The following is an 18,681-nucleotide window of genomic DNA, read 5'->3' as shown; positions in this document are numbered from 1 at the left end:
CTACCGGCAGGTAGGAGTGCTCCTCGGCAAATACAGGGCTAGAAAACAGCTCACTTTGGGACCTTTTTAGTCCTGCACATATTATTCGTTTCCTGACTATGCATGCAATCTAGCTATAATATTACTGCGCGAAGGGAAGTCGACACCCGCAAGCGACTTCACGCACGGCTCGAGTCACGCTTCTGTTGAGAAATACTAATAAAAAAATGTGTACGCCATTTCCGTGGTCATCCTCGTATCATCTTTGAGCACAGCAAGTTACGCGGCTGTATTTCGTCATCTTGGACAATGATAAATGCTGATGTGCGCGTCGATAATCGTATACAGCGGTATCCGGAGATAAGGGAATCCCCCAACATTGCGGAAGCGCTCGCGTTTCCCGCAAGAGGGCGCCAGTTTTTGCCTAAGGTCTCCCTATGGAAAATGTGGAGTTGATGGAAACCACATGGTGGATTATGGTAATGGAAGACATAATGGCATGCTGGATAATGGATGTCGGCAGGACAATTGACGGCAGGACGGTTGGCGGCAGGACGGTTGGCGGTAGGACGGTTGGCGGTAGGGCGGTTGGCGGCAGGGAACAGGGTGGTTGGCGGCGAAACATAAATTGTGTGCTCTCCCTATGGCCTTGACAAAGGTGACAAGCCACACACGCGCATGCCAATAACTTGAGTGTCATGAGTATGTTGAACAATAACTTACACAAATACACAGCCAGACCGCATTACTGTCAGCTTCTTACAATGAATGCAAAAAAGCCAGTGCTTACTCATCGGCTTTATTTTTTTTTTGTGTGCCCCGCTTGCCCCGCCGACTGGACTCAGTGAAAAAGCTGCGCAGGTGCTTGCGGACTTGTCCCAATCGGTGTTCCTCCGGGGGCCCCCCAGGTCGAGGGTGCTCCGCTATGTACTTGGCCAGGAAGTCTGAAAATATATATATATACATGCATATAAAGTTCCTAATCCACACAAATGCAGTCCATAACTTGTTATTTTACACATTACTGTAAAATGAACAATTTTGTGAGTGCTAGATTCAAGCTTACTTTTATTCGAGAAGTATCAAGTACAGTGTACTCTACCAAACAGAAAAATTTATTCAAGAAATAAGTTTGTGCACAGTCCTTCCTGCACATGAATTGGGTGCACCTAAGATGCTAGCACGTTCTGCAGCTGCAAAATGGGTTCTCCCGCAGCTTGCATCTTTTTTTGCATCACAATCACTGACTGAAAAATTACAGCAACTAAACTACAGGCATTTTTTGCTATCAACATTACCAAAGCAGAGCCATGCCTGCTTACACAAGTGTCACAAACGCATTCCAGGGTTCCCACAGCTCAACGTAGGGTTCAGTTGCACTGTTTAACTATTTGTGTTAAAGGGACAGACAACCGATTTTTGTCGTGTATATATTCTCTATCCCAACTGAAAGGGCATCACTTAAAGCACCTTGACGAGACGGTTTTGCTGATAACGCCCCAGAACTTTTTAAATTGAATTTTTTTTATCTACTAGCCGTATGTGTCCCTCCCAAAACTAGTGCTGGCAACCATGACAGAGTAGCTCGGCAACATACTTTTGTCTGTATGCGAAATAACAAACAATATTTAAAAACTTGTTCCCAGCTAAAAAAGTTTGAATCGCAGGCTTTCCTGTTCCTTTATGTGTTTTTTTTAATGCAACGGTCTATTTTGCACGAATGCGCCATCTGTTGGGATAGATGATAGGTAGAATCTGGCTTCACGTTGTGGAGGCGGGAAGTTCGATTCTCCCCGGTCGCGACGTTTTTTTTCTAAGCTTTCGTTGGTGTATTTGAAAACTGAAATCAAATATTTTGGCAGAACAAATGCCTCTGCCTCAGGCAGAATCGTCAAAGCTCCTTCGCTGGGTCTGTTTACTGAACGCTGCCGTTGATTCTGGGCATGGAGGCTCAGTTAGCCACACTGAGAGCAACCCAGCGGCGGCGGGCGGCGTTTCTCAAAAAATTTCAAAATACATATACAATTTAAGCTTGTACAAATACTTGTGTTAAAAGGTTTCCAATACGTAAATAAACATTTAGGCAGTTACAGTAGCTGCTAGGTTTGCGGGTCACGTGACAGGGACACATATTGTAGTGCCAAGTTTCGACACTACGAACCGCCACCCTTCCGTTTTCAGGAAGTTTGCTGCCAAATTAAAATTATTTCCGTCAGTTTGTTTATAAATTGCTTGTGGTTACCGGGCTATATAAAACGCTGGCTTTCATATGAGCTAGAGAACATATACGCGACAAAAATCGGTTGTCTGTCCCTTTAAAAACTGGCAATGATGGAGTCATGATGCTGAGACTAATACGTGCTGCAGAAAAAATATGCATTTAGTCAGCATGTGTGGGCAGTATGAGCAGGAGTTTCACAAAACGTACCTTTTGTATTTTGTCGCTGCTTAAAATGGGCTGTGGCCAAGAAACAAAAACACGAACAACCAAGAATGGCTGAGTATATTTACACCATCACAATGCAATTTGTGCTTCTTATCTACCCTCCTGCATTAAAGGAGTACTGACACCAAATTTCAAAGCTGAGATAACTATGTAAAACGCTTCCTTTTTATCAGGAGATATCTCCCAGCAAGTTTCAACAGCAACCGTTCAGCGAAACATATTTAAAATCCATTTTAATCTTCGCCCGCACGAGAAAGCCCAGAGCAGGCCGACGTGACATCATCTGCTACGTGCCCCAAACTGCCGACGTCGGGGCTCCCGTGACGAAGCCGACGCGCTGGCTGTGGTTGGCGCGCGCTGCTGGGGCGTGTGTACACGTCATGGTTTTGGGACTGACATCATGCTGCCCGGGCCTGTGGGGACGGCGAAGACCTCGGCCGGTCTGGGCGAGCGCGTGCGCTCGCTCGCGCGCGCTTCCAGAGAGGCAGCGATACGGCAAGAATGGTGACGCCATGTGATACATGCTGTCATGGCGGCCGCTCGGCGTATTTTTGCCGAAACCGAAACTGGCACAAATAAAAACGACGCCGTAAATGAATGTTTACGCTGCGCTCGACCGTCTAATCTGTCATTCTATGATTAGTGGGCTGGTAGGCACGCATAGCAGCGAAAAAAACGTAACATAAAAATTTCGTGTCAGTACTCCTTTAATGTACAGTTTGTTTCGATGCCCCTGTACCTGAGTATTCAGTGCAGACTAAATTTGGTTGTAAAATTACCAACTAGCCATAAAACTTTGGTAACCTCCTTAAATGCTTTAAGGCAGAGGCCTTTTATGCGTCAAGTAAAAAAATCTGGCCTTGTTGACCACAGGTGGTGTAAAACCCCATAAAGCGCAGTGCGTGAGCACGAAACAGCTCAAGGGAGTAGGCACGCTTAGCTACAGAGAACAGTGATTCTGAAAAAGTAGTGATGAGAAGTGTATGCAAATGTGCACTTTTATAAAAGTAAAAAAAAAAATTCTTCGGGACATTTAAACTCTCATATTGCCAGGTGAAGACGTAATGCCCCTTCTGCTGCAAAATGCTGTGCTGGACAAAGACTTACTCTTGACAATGTCGACCTTCTCTGGTGTGGCGACACACTTGCCACTTGCGCCCAAGATGGTGCGGGGAGCCTGCCCGGTCAGGCTTCTCTGGGCTGCTTCTTCTTCCAGCCACAAGTGCCGCGATACGTCTAGCACACACCGGGCGTCTGACGTGCTGCGCATGATGAACGCGAACTTGTCGACGTTCATGTAGGTGGCTGGCCCAATTTCCACCTGCAGTGGTAATCCATTTTCATGGTTACTACACAGCACAAAAAAGAATGATGTGAACACAGGGCCATTGTGGTAGAGAAAGGCTCCACAAAATGAGTGACAGAGCAAACAACATAAAGCATGTAAAAGATGCTTGAATGAAGCGATATGAGGCCACGTCAGGGCGACTCGCATGTCACCCTGACGTGGCCGTGCGCACACCGAGCCGGCCGGCACGCGATGCGGCCAGTGCTGCACCATGGCGCTGCACCATGGCGCTGCCTCCGCTCGTAGAACGACGCCAACAGGTGCAGCTACAGTTTGCTGCCGCTTGCCCGAATGGAACTAATCGCGCAAACCAAGTTATGCATGCGAGAAAGGGGATGATGCTGTGGTGAAAATTCCCACAATATATAATCATGCGCGGTAGTCGCCCAAGCGACGATCAGTATTCTGCCGCGATGTTAAGCCTAAAGTTCCTTGCGGGTGCCAGCTGCGGACAGAGCTGGCTGATCCAAGCGCTTCGAAGTTGGTGCCACAGAAGCATTCTCTCCTATTGGCACAAAGGTCAAGTCCCGCCAACACGCCGTCTACAGATTGGCGCATCGTGAGCTATCCTCGTTCGCAGAAGCCTAGCATGCCTCGAAAAGGGTGCCTTTGATAAGTGCGCCTTAAGGAAGGTTTGTGAAGCGCAAAGCAGCCTTTTCTCATTCTGGTCCTTTTCGAACGCTTACGAAAGGCCTCCTTAAGGCATAATTTAAGTATGCTTTCTGAATACAGGGGTAAGGAGCGTGTTTTCCCAACCAACGTCACGACAGCTTAGCTAAGGTGGCAAATTTTGTGCATTATCATGAGAAATTGATACAGCTGTAAAGGACGAAGCGCTTTCTACACACAAAAAAGGATCACATCTGCGTGCAAACTGGGTGACATGTGATGCGCCCAGTGCCAGTACCATGGCGCTCCCTCCCAAGGAATGAGTGATAAAGGCATGTGGGGCAAGTTTGTTGCCACTTGGCAAAATGTAACCAACCGCAAGAACTAAGTTCAACATGCGAAAAATGGGATCATAGTGAGGTAGAAATTTACGTAACGAATAGTCATTCTGGCTAGTCGAGAAAGTGCCGATCAAATATCTTCCATGATGTCAAGCAGGGGACCAGCCACTGACGCAGCTGTGATTCAAGGGCTTCAAAACTGGCAGCACAGCAGTATCCTTCCCCACTGGCCCACCCAGGTCCCACCCACACGCTATATGCAAATTGGAGAGTTGTGTGTCAGCCGTGTTTGCAGGAGCCCAATTTGCTCAGGAAAGGGTGCTTCTGATAAGGATGCCTTTACTCTTTCGTGACTGCGGGAAAATTGATATTTTTAGGGGTCCAAGAAAACATTTTCCTGCTGCAAAAGAAATTGGTTAGGCACTAATTACAGGAACAAAAAATGCACATTATTTAACGGCCTTTCCAATAACACAAGTTTTTAAAATGTTTTCATGCATCATAGTTGCAAAAAAATATCAAAATCAAAATTTTTGCCAGGTTGTCAAAGAAAATAATAAAAAGGAGTTGTGTATAACAAACCACCCGTAGCAGAAAAAAATAATATATTTTTATAGGGAAACATTTAAAAAACATGCCCTAGAAAAAAATGTAACTTGCGCGGAATTGTTTGTCAGATATTAAAAAAAATTTCAGCACGCGTGGCGATCGCGTCTGGCAGTGAAGCCCAACCTCCATTTTGAATATGCAATTTCGGGTGGTTCCCCGGAAGAAATCTGGCGGTTTGACATTATCAAAGGCACGCATTCGCCCCCACGTAACGTAAAAACATCTTGTCAATGACTGACTTTTCATTTACGGCCAGCACAGTATTTGGGACAAGCATGCAATGCAGAAAAACATGCACGAAGTTGAAAACGAAACTCTGTGGTTGGTGCTTGTTGCCGTTCACTGTCAGTTATCTCTGAAAACACTTTATCTCCCAAGGTATCATTCAAATTGAACGATTCTGAATAGGCACAGTCTTGAAAGAGTTAAGGAAAGTTTTTGAAACTTGTAACGGCCTCTTCCCATTCTAGTTCCTTTTCAAACTTGTACAAAACACTGCCTCGTGGCATAAGTTTTATTTCTGAATACAAGGGGTCAGACACAGTATCAGAGTGAAGAAGTTGAGGGCACAGGGTGACTTTGGACACAGTCGCTTCACTGGACACATGCAGTTACAGCCTACAGAGAAAGGATGATAATGAAAAGGCATATTTGGCAATTGGACACAAATGTTTTTGCATTTTCTACACCATGAGGAGTGATTAGGTGCCCTTGGAGACCTCTATTGGTCACACAGTTGAGCAGTGCAAGTTAATGCATAATTCGAGTCCAGTTTACAATATTTGCACACGCTTTGCTCCTTTTTCTTTGTATTCATATGTGCATACAGTACAAGTTCTTACAGCAGCCTACAAAAAAAAGTGTCAGTCACCTTGCCGTCGGCCACTTTAAACGAGCTTTGAAGAGGTGCAATTAAGCTCTTGCTTGCCAGGCCAGCGCCAGCGCCACCCCGTACCGCAGCTGTGGCTACAGCAGCTACTGCAAACACAGAAAGAATAAATCAATGCGTATCATCTCGTCTCACTTTCGCCAGATTTAAAGCATGCCCTTAGAGACAGAGCAGTTAAGCTACTATGTCACCAACATAGTAGCTACAGATCATTAAAAAATGCAGCACAGTATTATCAATGCTGGTTTCCCAGCAAAAATGTCTACAATGCAAGTCATCCATACTAATGAATGTTTAAAAAATAAATAAGTGCAGCAAAAACACAACTACTGTTTCTTCAGTGAAAAAAAAACGAAGTCAAGAGGGTTTTCTCTGATAAACTTAGCTTCACTTAGCATGTAAGAAGTGCAAATGACATCACTTACTTAAAGTGCCCGTTAACATGGTTCCTGCATCCAATGTGGGCGCTATGCTATGGAAAACAACTCCTAGTTCGACATCTGATCTCGCCTTTTCATCGCCTGCTTCTGACCGCACAGGGTTTTCATCCAATAAATGGGCTTGCTGAGCAAATTCGTTGACAAGCTCCAAAATGCGCTCGTCACTGATTCCCAAACATTGGAATCATCGCTCGATTATTTTTAAGAAAGCTGATGCTTTTTCTGTAAGGCCAGAAGGTTATCTTTTATTTTCCTTTTCCTTAGCAGAGGTATTGCCGACAATTCTTGCATGCCACCAGTCATTCATACTGGTTAAATTTTAAGTGAATTCGACACCATCTTCAGATCTTCAGTTTTCGAAGCTACCACCTGAAATCATCAGTTCACAGTACCTCATTTCTCACACAAATCCAGCAATGGCCTACAAGTTCACTATTGTGGTGTGCATTAACAGCAAATAATTCATTGTTCCGAAGGCTCAATTTCGGCAGTAATGTTCGGGGGCAGAGAGTTCAACACACCTTAAAAACTCGTACCGAGTGATATTAAGCATTGCCCAACTACAGATTCACCTTTCTCTTGGGCGAGCTAGTATCACATAATTGTTGCCCTTCTGGAGCTTTACTGGCACCACATTGCAGCCTTTTTGCAATACAGATTTCGTTCCTGTTTAGCTGTTGAAGCCCAAAAAAAGAAATGAACGGAGGAGAGCCATAAACAATATAGAAATCTGAGAATGCACTGCAGCCTTTGTAGACATTTTTTTACAAGTGTCCACAGTAATGCAATGGCAATGAATGCACTTAGCCATTCATACAAAAGACCATTCCTAGTTTGGACTGCATGTTTCAACTAATGTTATGAAGCCTGACACTGAAAGTTTTGTCCAGACTGTCAAGTGACCACATTAATGAGACAAGGCCACAGGATAACATAAGTTTGTATAAAAGACTATTGATGGCTTGAAAAAAGTTTCAAATTCAAAAATAAAAAAAAGGCTGAACTGACTAAAACGTCTGAACTCATCCACCTGCAACACTTTAGAAAAACTGATATGAACGATCATAGTTCACTGGTACTGAAGATTAAGAGAATGCCACAACAGAACGAACATCTTCAATAAATTAGTGACCATAGAGAAAAACACCCCTGTAATGACAGTTGGCCTCATGCCACAGCTACTTCCCAACCCCAGCTTTCTGGAGTGAAAAATAGACCTTGGCCTTAAACTCAGCGTAGTAGCAATAAAAGCACAACTAGCCATGATTCATATAACTGTCACTAAATAGATGATGTTTGGCTACATGAACTATATACAGCTGATGACCCTAGCTTGAAGAACTTAAATGAGGTGCTGGGGATCTTTATGTGCGCCGAAATGTCATACACCACTATAGCATCCTTTCTTCTGAAAGGCAAGAAACAAGCACTCTCCCTTAAAACAAAAATGCAGCTCTTGTCCTCTCTACTTTGTGCTCACTGTCCATGAGTTTTCACTGCACTACCTACCAAGAGACTTCAACTAGTATAGCAGAAAGTCCTGCTTGGCCAAAAACGTAAACTTCGTCTGCGAATAGCAAAAATATCTCAACAGCAGCTGCAAGAGAAAACAAAATCCCGCATAAAGGTTGTGTGAATTTCAGTGATGTAAAGAAAGAATGCATGAGAGGTTGGTTGTACACACGGCATTGCTTGGGCATCTTTTATAAGCAATGACACTCGAACAGCCGAACAAGATGCATGGAAATGCGTAACAAAATTTTCAATGCAGAAAAAATAACACCAAATAAATTGTGACAGTTTAAATTTAGTCGTGCTACAGATTAGCCAAGTGGCAATCCTATGCATTGTCTTTATAAGTACAGTGTACTGCAGAATGGCATAATGCTTCAATGTGGGCACATTACCAAGATTTAAGGCATAGTTACCTATTCTATCCAACAGCACCTTGGTTAGCCGTTGAACCTGTGCCTCAGCTAGGTCCAGCTTCTTTTGAAGCTTTTTCATAGCTTCCCTTGTCCGCCGCAGTCGCGCACCAAGGCGAGGTCGTTTTGGCTCTGCTGTAGACTGTAAATTATGAAAGCAGACGCAACTAAAACACAAACGGTGTCCTGTAATTCAGTTTTACTATTTGGTTTAAGATTATACCTATTGAGACTGTGTATTAGTAATAATAAGCATGGCAATCAACTGTACTTTTGCCAATGTAACCACCAGGGCTTCTTCACGAATAAGAACATTGGATCTCACTACTTGTTGCTTGATGAGGTTAAAGTTTGTAGCTGCAATTATGTAAATTTTTCGTTGCCCATTCCCAATGTTACCTAGAATTTTTGCCTGATTTGCTGGTACTCGAGCAAGCCACTACAACCTGAACTGCCATGCAATATTCAATCAACTGATCCAAAATAAGTGTATGTAATTAACCATGGCTCAGGCATGTGCAACTCTTTTTTTTGTGTAGTAAAATATGTTATGAAAGAACACATACCCTCGCATCCGGGCTTCGGTTCAACTCTGCCATGATATTTTCATGGAGAGCTTCAGTGGCCTCCTTTTTCCTCTTTTTCGCTTGCTTCTCGGTGTCCTTGGTCTGGAAAAACAAGCAATAACTTTGCACTGATACTAACATTGTTTCCTGTTTGGTGCCACAAGTTTTCTTAGCCATCACCCACGTCCTGATAATTGGACACCAGCATGTCTATAACTGTTTTTAGTCACGCTTTTTAGCAGGGGAAGGAAAAGGATAAAAGAGGCTCTAACCAGCCTTCACGTGAAGTTTCATGTGATGTGAAATGCCATCTCAGAAGGTTTCCCAGTCTCTTTTGTATTTTGCTCACACTTTCCACTTCCTTCACCTTTACTCACATCTGTCACTGCTCCAAACAACCAGTGGACATCAGCTCAGCTTTACTTCAACATGGGTTTTGGTACGGCAGCCTTTCACGGCCACTGCTACAATGTTATTGCTATCGACCCCCAATAACCACTAAAAGCCCCACAACTTTGTTGAGGTCGCCCGTGAGCGGCTATGCGTGGAGAACGAGTGGATCAAGGCAGGTCGTGATCGACACTTAATTTAAGCAAGTCCTCATGGTCCCAAGTCAAGGCCTGTTCGTAAGGCGGTGCATGGCAGCTTCCAGATCTCTATAACACATTTACTCTGTTTTCTAAAGAAGAGCTTCTCTCACTGCCACACTTCTCACAACCAATGTAGTGTCTACAATCCTCTCCCGAGCCTTTCTTCGTGTTAAAGGAACAAGTTTGCTAAGAGGAATTTGCAATTACACATTGTTAAATTGCCTTACAGAGCGGCCAGCTGCCCTTTTCTTGGATGCAGCTGGTGTGGTCATTTCTGTTATGCCCACTCCAAGAACCCTCGGGAACGGCTCCCGCATGCCTTTGGCCTTCAGCCGAAGTGAATCCAGGTTTTCTGGAAACATGAGGGCACCGAGTAAGAACTAAAATCACACAAAAAACCTGAAACTCACCCACTTATATTTTCTTAAAGGTGACACTAAAGACAAAATGCAAGTTGCTTTAGACCTCACTAAGAACACTCCTATGAGCAACCTTTCTAAAATAAGGTAGCAAATAGCGAAAAATGAAGACAGCTGTGGCTGCCACTGGCTATACCATGCAACTTACACCGGAAGTGGTTGAGATTGCATGAGAGGTATTTTAACAATACGCCTTCAGAAATTTATAAAATCTCAACTGGAAGTTTTTGTAGTGCCGTGTTTAATCATCGAAGAACAAAATGAAAGCCAGAAACCAATAGATCACACAGCGACTCCAAACACTTGTTTTGCTAGTTTGTTTTGGTTTTGGTGCCATACCTGCAGCAATATGCAGCCAGATAATTGTGCAATCTGTGTACAGTATTGTGGACACAGCAACAGTTGTTTTTATATCGCTATACATTGTTGTGCCTTCCTTTTTCGTGGCTGCATACATAAGCCACATTTTTGGTGTAGTGCGATTGCACAGTGAATACCATGCTTAAAAGGGACATGACAGGCCACAATTTATTTTATTAGGCTCCAGCAATGAGGAAAGCCAAGGAAGCGCATTGTTAAAACATGGGTAACAGGATGAGTGAAAGTGAAATAAGATTCTAGTGAAATACCAGCTACAACCTTTTGAAAAATCCAACACTAACCTTAGCTAGTTTTGCACATTCCCGGCGTTTCGAATCCTATATGCATTGTACGAGGGGCAGACTTCCGGATGTGGAGTGAAGAAACTGCACGAAGCTGTTGACCTTCGCCCACACATGGCACCGAGGCGTACTTTTAGACAGCATATGCAAGTGCTTGAACACTATGTCACAACATGTCCATTTCTTTCAAAAGTGCACAATGCACACGACTTCAGCCTGAGACGACGTGCTTGAACATCAAAACGAACACAGTGGGCACGGGCAACTGCTTTGACCATTGAGTGAACGTGTTTCTACACTGATCGAACACACAACGTGAACCCAGCCAATCCTCACTGATCACGCCGGGCGACGTATGAAATACAAAAAAAGCAATTCACACTTCAGACAACGGCCATTCTCCCTTCTCACGCCCGGCAAACGCTTCGCGAATTGAAACGCGAACAACCTCCAGTGACGAGAATGCAAACCCGCGACTTCGTGCTTAACAAAACACAAGTTGTTGTCAGGATTCAAAGCGCTGAATAGGCTTGACATCAACGCACAACAATCTAAAAATCTTGTATGCCACGACATCTCTGCTTTTGTTTGCACGAAATGAACGCATGAGAAGGTAGAAGTAAATCTGTGGCATTTGCGTTAAATGTATGAGCAGGCAAGCGTACTTACCGGCGAGGGCGACGACGCGGCCGGGATAATACCCTTCCACGGAACCGTCTTCGTTCGTCCAAAAAGCTTGAATCCTCTTCGTGCTATCGAAGTCTGTGTCATCATACGGGTGAAAATTCTTAATCAAACGAACAGGTACTATTGCACGTAGCTTATCTTCGTATCTGATATACGCCAGCATGGCTGTTCGATGACTAAAAACACCATGAGATTTCAACGGATGCGCTGCAGGGGCTGGTCAGGGAACGGATGCGCTGCAGGGGCTGGTGAGGGATGGTTAAGGGGGCACCCGATGGTTATATATGGTTATACACTGCTTTTCTAAGAATTGCCAGATTTCCTTGTTTTCTTTTTCATTTTTTCACTAAAACCCACAGCGCTACATCTGTTATGGAGGGGTGTTAGCAATGTCAGCGCCGCAGTACGCAGAGTAAGTATGTCTTGGTGCGCCACTGCTACAAAAAAAGAGAAGAAAATTAACATTTGTTTTGGTCATACCTCAACAATCAAACTGTTTACAGCAAACAAAGTAATTAATTTTTGTTGCTGAAAAGTACAATGGCCCATTGAGACGTGTGTGTTCGCATTTATAAAACGCGTTTTAGTACAAGAACTAGTGTGGAATAATTGATATTTCTGAATGTTCGATACGGCTTGTGATTCATCATTAGAACATGTCTTTTGAAAATTTCTCTGCCTAAAGCAGCTTTGAGCAGTTCCTGGGTAGCCCAAAACTGCTTCCGCCATAGAAATTCAATGGAAAATACAATACGGAGCTGCTCAGAGCAGGCAAATATCAAAAACCGATCTCCACACCACCCATACAAAAGACACTCGAGCCCTGGCAACACATTCTGCCAATATATTCGGCTCATGGTGCAGCTTTGAAGCGTTTATTGACACCAGACTTGCGCAGAAATGCCGAAATATACAAAAAAGCAGATTGTTGTGTCACAAGGGGGATAGTGGCAAGGCCAGGCACGTGCGTGTGTGTGCATCGAGCGGAAGGTGTTGATACCTTTATCTCCTTTGGTAGGTAATATCAGAGTCCCTTAATAGGACTCTGGTAATATCAAGGTATGCGTGGTTTCTTCACGAACCAAGTACTTGGTTGCAGCAGTTTCATCAGTATGACGCAAGGAAAATAGCTGCTCTCTAGCCGGAACAAAGACATATGTAATATACATTGAACACAAAAATTTAGTTCCAGGTTTTCTTTTCTTGGTGATTGGCGTACCCGAGTGATAAGGTGATGGTCACCTCATCCATCACCCAGATGTGGTCGGTTTGGCCGCTAGCAGTTGCTTTGCTAGCGACTTCAGAAATAGGAAATGCAATAAGTTATATTCGAGGCATTTGCATGCATGAGGTTTAACTATTACTGTTCATGCGACCTCCCGTTCAGTTACTGTTCATGCGACCTCCTGTTCAGTCTGTTCATCATTCTTGGTTTTATTTTGGTGTTGAGATCACATGCAGCCATGAAAACTTTGTCAATGTGCATTGTTGTTTTCCTGTTTTCTTCATTTTTTGACAGACAACCTTTCCCACGTATATCTGCGTTCATATCGAAATACTGATCATGGTTATATTTCGCATAAAGTCCCTATCTGATGAAGGGACTTCAATTTCGCAATAACAAATTACGGCGCCGTGACGTGGGCTTATCTTCGAAAAAAAGTTCTATCATCAGGCCTAGGTGACGCGTTCCCACACCTCCATGTTCGCAAAGGAAAAAGGATTAAAGGTGCGCGTTCTGATGGTGGCCAGCTTCCGCTTTTGATTTGATAACAACCATTTAGTTCTAACTAGGCATCCTTCGATTTTTTAATCAGTTTTCAGCTGTACGCTCGCTTGTCATGTAGGCCACTGCACGAACATACGAGTGCACATGGTGGGACCTAAGGTTAAGGCGTTCACGGGCGGGACCAAACGGAATTAGCAGCGTTTGCTGGGCCAGAGCCTTCCTTCAGGAAATTGACCTGAACAGTTGAACTGACCTTAATTTCTTGCTGACCCAATTTAAATCGTACAATTAACTGCCAGCCATTCTTCACTAATGTATAAATTAAACTTTGATACAGAAGCAAAAAAACAAAAAAAAAAACCAGTTTCAGCAAGCAGTATATTTTGCGAGGTATCTAAATATACTTTTGAGATACAAAAAAATATTTTTTTGCCAGTTTTGCAGCGCCATCTGAACAAATTGGTTGGTTTCTGCAGTGTTAGTGCGTTTTTCTTTTGTTTCTTTTTTCTGTTGACGGGCCCGCGCTGCCGCAAGCATTTGTTAGATCACAGCGCAGCCTTGTTGCATAGGCGCATTCAAATACTTTTGTTTTTCTGTGGTTGCGACTATGCGTATGTGCTTTACCACCTGACACCTGCGGACACGACCGGCCATGTCCGACAGCCCTGCGAGAGCGCGGCGGAAACGGTACTTGGACCGTGACAGTTATTTTTATGTGCCGGCGTCAACAAGCTGGAAGCGGGAAAAAGACTTCGAAGCTTCAGCGCTTAGTGCGACCGCATCTAACGTTGAGCCTGCAAGTGACGCACAGGTCGTCTCCCAGGAGCACTCGGAAAGCGATGTCGGACCTTCAAATGCAAGCAATGAAGGCGGCGCGGCTGATGTCGACGCGGCACCTTCAACTAGTCAGGCCGAAAACGATCAGCTGATTGACGAAGGCGACCATGACAGCGAGTATTGCGGCTCGGAGTACAGCTATGACAGTGACGATGAGAGTGACAGCGGGTTTTTGGACGTATCAGATGAGGATGGCATGCTTCATTCCCGCTTTGCGCAGTTTGATGACCAAACATTGCCCAATTCCCAAGTTACAAGGTCGGGTGCTATTCGCCCCGAGCGCGAACACAGTCGGCCCCTGGCGGCGGCGGGACGAACCGCTCCTAGTGTGGATGGCGCACTCGCGTCGTCTGCTTTTTCACGTTGCGTGCGGCGCAAGACGCGTGCTGCACACGACAAAACAACCAATATGTGTGCTCGTTTGGCAGTAAGCAATGACATAGTTACCTCTGCTTGCGCATTTCCTCTAGAAACGCAATAATCAGCGGCCGTTGCGGGTAAATGCGGCGGTTTAATTTCACGAAACATCTTCGCCGTGGTCACCGCTTGAGTGTGAAACGTGTTATAAACATTGCTTCCACACATTGCACTTTTCTTATTGTTGAGTGCCGTAGTCTGCCGTTTCGGGAACGTCGAAGGGAGCTTTTTGAAGGTGGCGTAGTGATAATTTAAAGGATAAAAGTTTAGTACGCGAAACGGGTAAGAAGCGACAAGACCTGTGAATACGCGTGCAAATTCCACACCCTTGTAAAATTGCGCTGTGTCCTCATAGGAATAAGAAACGAACAAAAACATTTACACTGCAAACGACCCGCGCGCTATCGCCCATACATTACCGGACACGTATTTTACACCCGCAAGCGCATGTGTGATCGTGTCCTTCCCGTACCTTTTCTAAAATAAATACCATTTTTGGACAGTCGTTGTTTATACTACGGAGGAGGAATAAACATTTATTCTACTGTATCGAGTTGCTAATTTTACGTATTATTTAAAATACGTTTCTATGGATGCGCAAGAGTGTTTAGGGGGGATTTTTCGGTAAAATTAAGCAGTTGTGAGTTTGCGTCTGTCATGTGGCATTTCGTGTGTCATTTTCATACGTGTGTCATTTTCAAACGTGTCTCACTCAGCATAACCAAATGCATAATATGGTCACGTCTTGACCTCATAAGGTGGACCTAAGTTTAAAGAAAGGGGAGAAAACGCCTAATATAATGCACGTTATGCCCACATGTGTGAGGGGTGTGTGCCATGACTCGCTGGTTTTTTTTTTTTAGTTTTTTCCCACAATGCTTGCTTTCAATACAATTTTGAAAAAGGCGAGCCACAATTCCTGGACAATCCCGGGCCAAAAAGAGTTAATTAGTTTTGAAAATACGTGCTAAAGTACTGCTTTTCCACCGCTTCAGAACACGACGCCTAGTGTAGTTTCGATTGTAAGTAATACTGATAACCGTAATTTGGCTTTTCGCGTTACATGCGTTCTCTTCCCGCTGCTCTTGCAACGTTGGCAGGACCCCCCCCACCCCCCCCCCCTCCCGAAAGAAAAAAAATAGAAATGCACAGAATTTTATTTTTTAACCACTCAATTAAATGCCAAGACAAAGGCGATATTCAGTTTACAAAACAAAGTAGTTACCGGGAACCCGTGGCGCTGATTCGCAACGAGAAATAAAAAGGAAATGTTTTACTACATCTGCATCAGCGCAACTTCATTTATTGCCACCTTTAGGGTTCGTAAGCGACCTTATACGCAAAAATGCAAACACATCTCGCTGTTGCAGGCACCTGTTAGATTTTAAAAGGAACGCAAATGGTCAACAGAGCAGCCGTAACAGAAAATTTGTGCTCACTGTGAGGCCCCAGAAGCTTGGTTTGTACACTGTAAACCTGCTTGCCATTTTGCGAAAACCTAGCTAAACATGAGATGTTGATTGTACTGCGTGCGTTGACAATTCAATTCGCAAGTTCACTTGCGATGAAAGCCGTAAATAAGTGATCCGAAACCGTTGTTCATCAAACCTTCCTTCAGAGGCGCTAAAATTTCATTTAAAAGATCCGTTAGCGCGGTTACATTTATATCTCTGCGCTGATCAAAATTCAGTAATTTTATGTTGCCTTTTGAACACACAAAAAATATCGTAAGCTCTTAGAAATAATTTTGGGGCAGTTAAGTAGTGTTACCATTTCAGGGCATCCCACAAATGCAAGAATGCGCGTCATGCTACCAGTGAAAGCGATAGAGATTGCCGTTGTAAACTGAATTTCAGAGATCGAGGCTTCCTGATTTGTTTCTATTTATGCTTTTATTGAAGGCTCAAAGCCATAGTCTGGAAAGATCGAGCTTGCTACGAGCCATAGCGTACAAGTTCATTGTCACAATCCGCCTCTTTCACAACCCCACTGCGCATGCGCAATCCCCTAGCGGCCAAGTCCCGAAGCAGTCCAGTAGGGGCAGCAGACGACATTCCCCACAGCTCCCGCACAAGCGGGAAGGGGTCGTGGTTGTATTTACATCGTTTGATTTTTTGTGTGTGCTCGTTGTGCGCGGAACAATGCCCACAACTTGTGCTGCGTTCCGCTGTAACTCGGAGGGCCGAAAAGGGAACGGTGTCGGCTTCTACTGCTTCCCGTCGGCCGCACGCGATCGGCTACGGCGGCTGGCATGGATAAAGGCCGTGCGCCGCAAAAGTAAAGATGGCCGTCCATGGGAGCCGGGTCGTGGGTCCCGGTTATGCGGGAAACACTTCGTCTCTGGTAAGTACCTTACTACAAAAAAACCTAATGGCATTTATTCCCGTACTTAAATTTTATTCTTTTTCCGGACAGGCTCTCCGTCGCTTTCACCGCGACACCCGGACTATGTACCGTCGGTGTTTGCGCACACGTCAGGAAACGAGTACCGCCGGAGCAGTGCGCTTGAGCGCTTTCTACGCCAACAACAGCGGTCGGCGAAAAAGAAGCGATCTGAGCACGGTAGGTTAAACACAAGATCGTGATACATTTCATGGATGCGCGCAGAAAATAGCATACGGTAGCTGCGAGCGCAACAGGTGCGCGAAGGAAGAAGAGCCGTGTCGTTTTTTGTGCCTCAGATGACCTCCTTGTGCAGAGATCCCTCGGATATAGAAGCTTGTACTGAGCATTTTTTTTTTCATGAAATGGTCTGGCTATCTATAGCGGAAAGCACCACTTTAGAACGCCGATAGGGTTAGCGGGCGCGCTAACCGTAGCCGAACTAGGCGCTATCCGTTTGCGATTGCGGCCCGAAAAACGTTAACGCCACAGCTAAAACGCTATACTAAAACTATCTAATGCTTGTAGCTCACTAGCGCGCTGCCCAAACAGGTACGCTGTTACATAACGCTGCGTGCGTGCGTGCGTGTCATGTAGCGGCACTAGACTGCTATGCGCGCAGCATCGATGGAAGTTAACCTGCTATGCACACAAACTCGTGCATTCTTATGATCTCTTACAAAACGGAAGTGTGGCGTCGCCTTTGTAGTCTTGAGGTGAAGTCTCTGACTTGGGCACAGAAGCTCTGGGTTCGAATCCTAGTTCCTCTGACGTGCAGTTATTTTTTTTTAAAATAATGGTTATCTTGTTAAGGTTTATTTTTTACAATGGCCACCTTTTCTGAGGCAATTAATCACTTTATATTTCTCAGGGTTATTTTTCAACTAGAATGGACTGCTACACTTCACGGCGTTTGCGGCACAGGTCACCCAAAGCACTTCTCTGCACTTCTGGAGCTCCCTTCTTTAAGCAATTTACTGCCCTTATATGCAGTATTTTTGAGAGACTGTGGTAAGGTTGTACCTTTTAGGGTGATGTCAACGCAGTGTGCGTACTGTTTGTATTCCGGAAAATAACAAGTGTCATGTGTTAGGATTGGATAATGCCAAGTGTACAACTTCAGTTTATTTGTTTACATTATCCACTGTCTTTAGCTTTATTGAGTTTTTTTTTTCAGGTAACCCAAGAGCAGCTGGCTGTTCTTTTAACGACGAAAACCTCCAAAGTGTCCAAGGTAGATAGTGTGATTATTCTAGCTTAGAGCTAGCTTAAGTTCACTTCAAAACTATCCACTCACTGTCATTCCCCCCCCCCTCCTCCATACTTCAGCCAACAGCACTGTGGCTGCAGGTGTTGAAGGTGCAAGGCCTCAAAGCACAGCAGGTACATATCGTTGCAAGTGCTTTTGTGTTTTCCCATTTATGTTGCACGCTCTATTTTTAACATGTGCATTTGCAGGCAACCCACCTTGTGAAGATGCCTTAGTTGACAGTGGCAGTCCATTAAGTGAGTGAGGCTACAAGATTTTAAACTGTTGTTGGTTTACTATGGCTGGGTTCTTACAGTTTTTTTTGGTATTGCAGCTGACTACACTGCAGCTCCAACGTTCGGTGGTGCAGCAGACTTCCCCACTGAAATAGGTTGGTGTTTACTTCAACCTCACATTTAATTTCTAGTTGTGTTGCGCATCTATGCAAACTTTCACATCTTATCCTTTAGGCCCCGATGAGCATACGGCTGCCACAGCACTACTGATGCCTAACATGCCACCTCCAGACGCATCAAAGGAATGCAGTGCTGCGTGCA

General features: G+C 44.6%; 2 protein-coding genes across 2 annotated transcripts; both read right to left on the bottom strand.

The window, feature by feature from the left end:
- Nucleotides 1-592: 592 nt before the first annotated feature.
- On the bottom strand, nt 593-6,322 carry LOC144163937 (uncharacterized). Its single transcript, XM_077694591.1, has 3 exons — nt 6,204-6,322; nt 3,533-3,746; nt 593-923 (listed from the first exon to the last, which is right to left on the bottom strand). The coding sequence occupies exons 2-3, from the start codon at nt 3,720-3,722 to the stop codon at nt 766-768; spliced, it is 348 nt and encodes a 115-aa protein (XP_077550717.1). The 5' UTR covers nt 3,723-3,746; nt 6,204-6,322; the 3' UTR covers nt 593-765.
- Nucleotides 6,323-7,730: 1,408 nt separating this feature from the next.
- On the bottom strand, nt 7,731-11,983 carry LOC144168620 (uncharacterized). Its single transcript, XM_077697595.1, has 5 exons — nt 11,493-11,983; nt 9,970-10,094; nt 9,153-9,254; nt 8,609-8,728; nt 7,731-7,739 (listed from the first exon to the last, which is right to left on the bottom strand). Exons 1-5 carry the CDS (start codon nt 11,671-11,673, stop codon nt 7,731-7,733), a joined length of 537 nt encoding a protein of 178 aa, XP_077553721.1. The 5' UTR covers nt 11,674-11,983.
- Between the last annotated feature and the right edge of the window lie 6,698 nt (nt 11,984-18,681).

Source organism: Haemaphysalis longicornis, unplaced genomic scaffold, assembly GCF_048455015.1.
Source record: "Haemaphysalis longicornis isolate Haplotype H1 unplaced genomic scaffold, Haemaphysalis longicornis Haplotype H1 scaffold_1, whole genome shotgun sequence".
Classification (NCBI taxonomy): Eukaryota; Metazoa; Arthropoda; class Arachnida; order Ixodida; family Ixodidae; genus Haemaphysalis; species Haemaphysalis longicornis.
The sequence above is the reverse complement of the archived record's forward strand: the minus strand, read 5'-3'. Positions and strand labels throughout refer to the sequence as shown.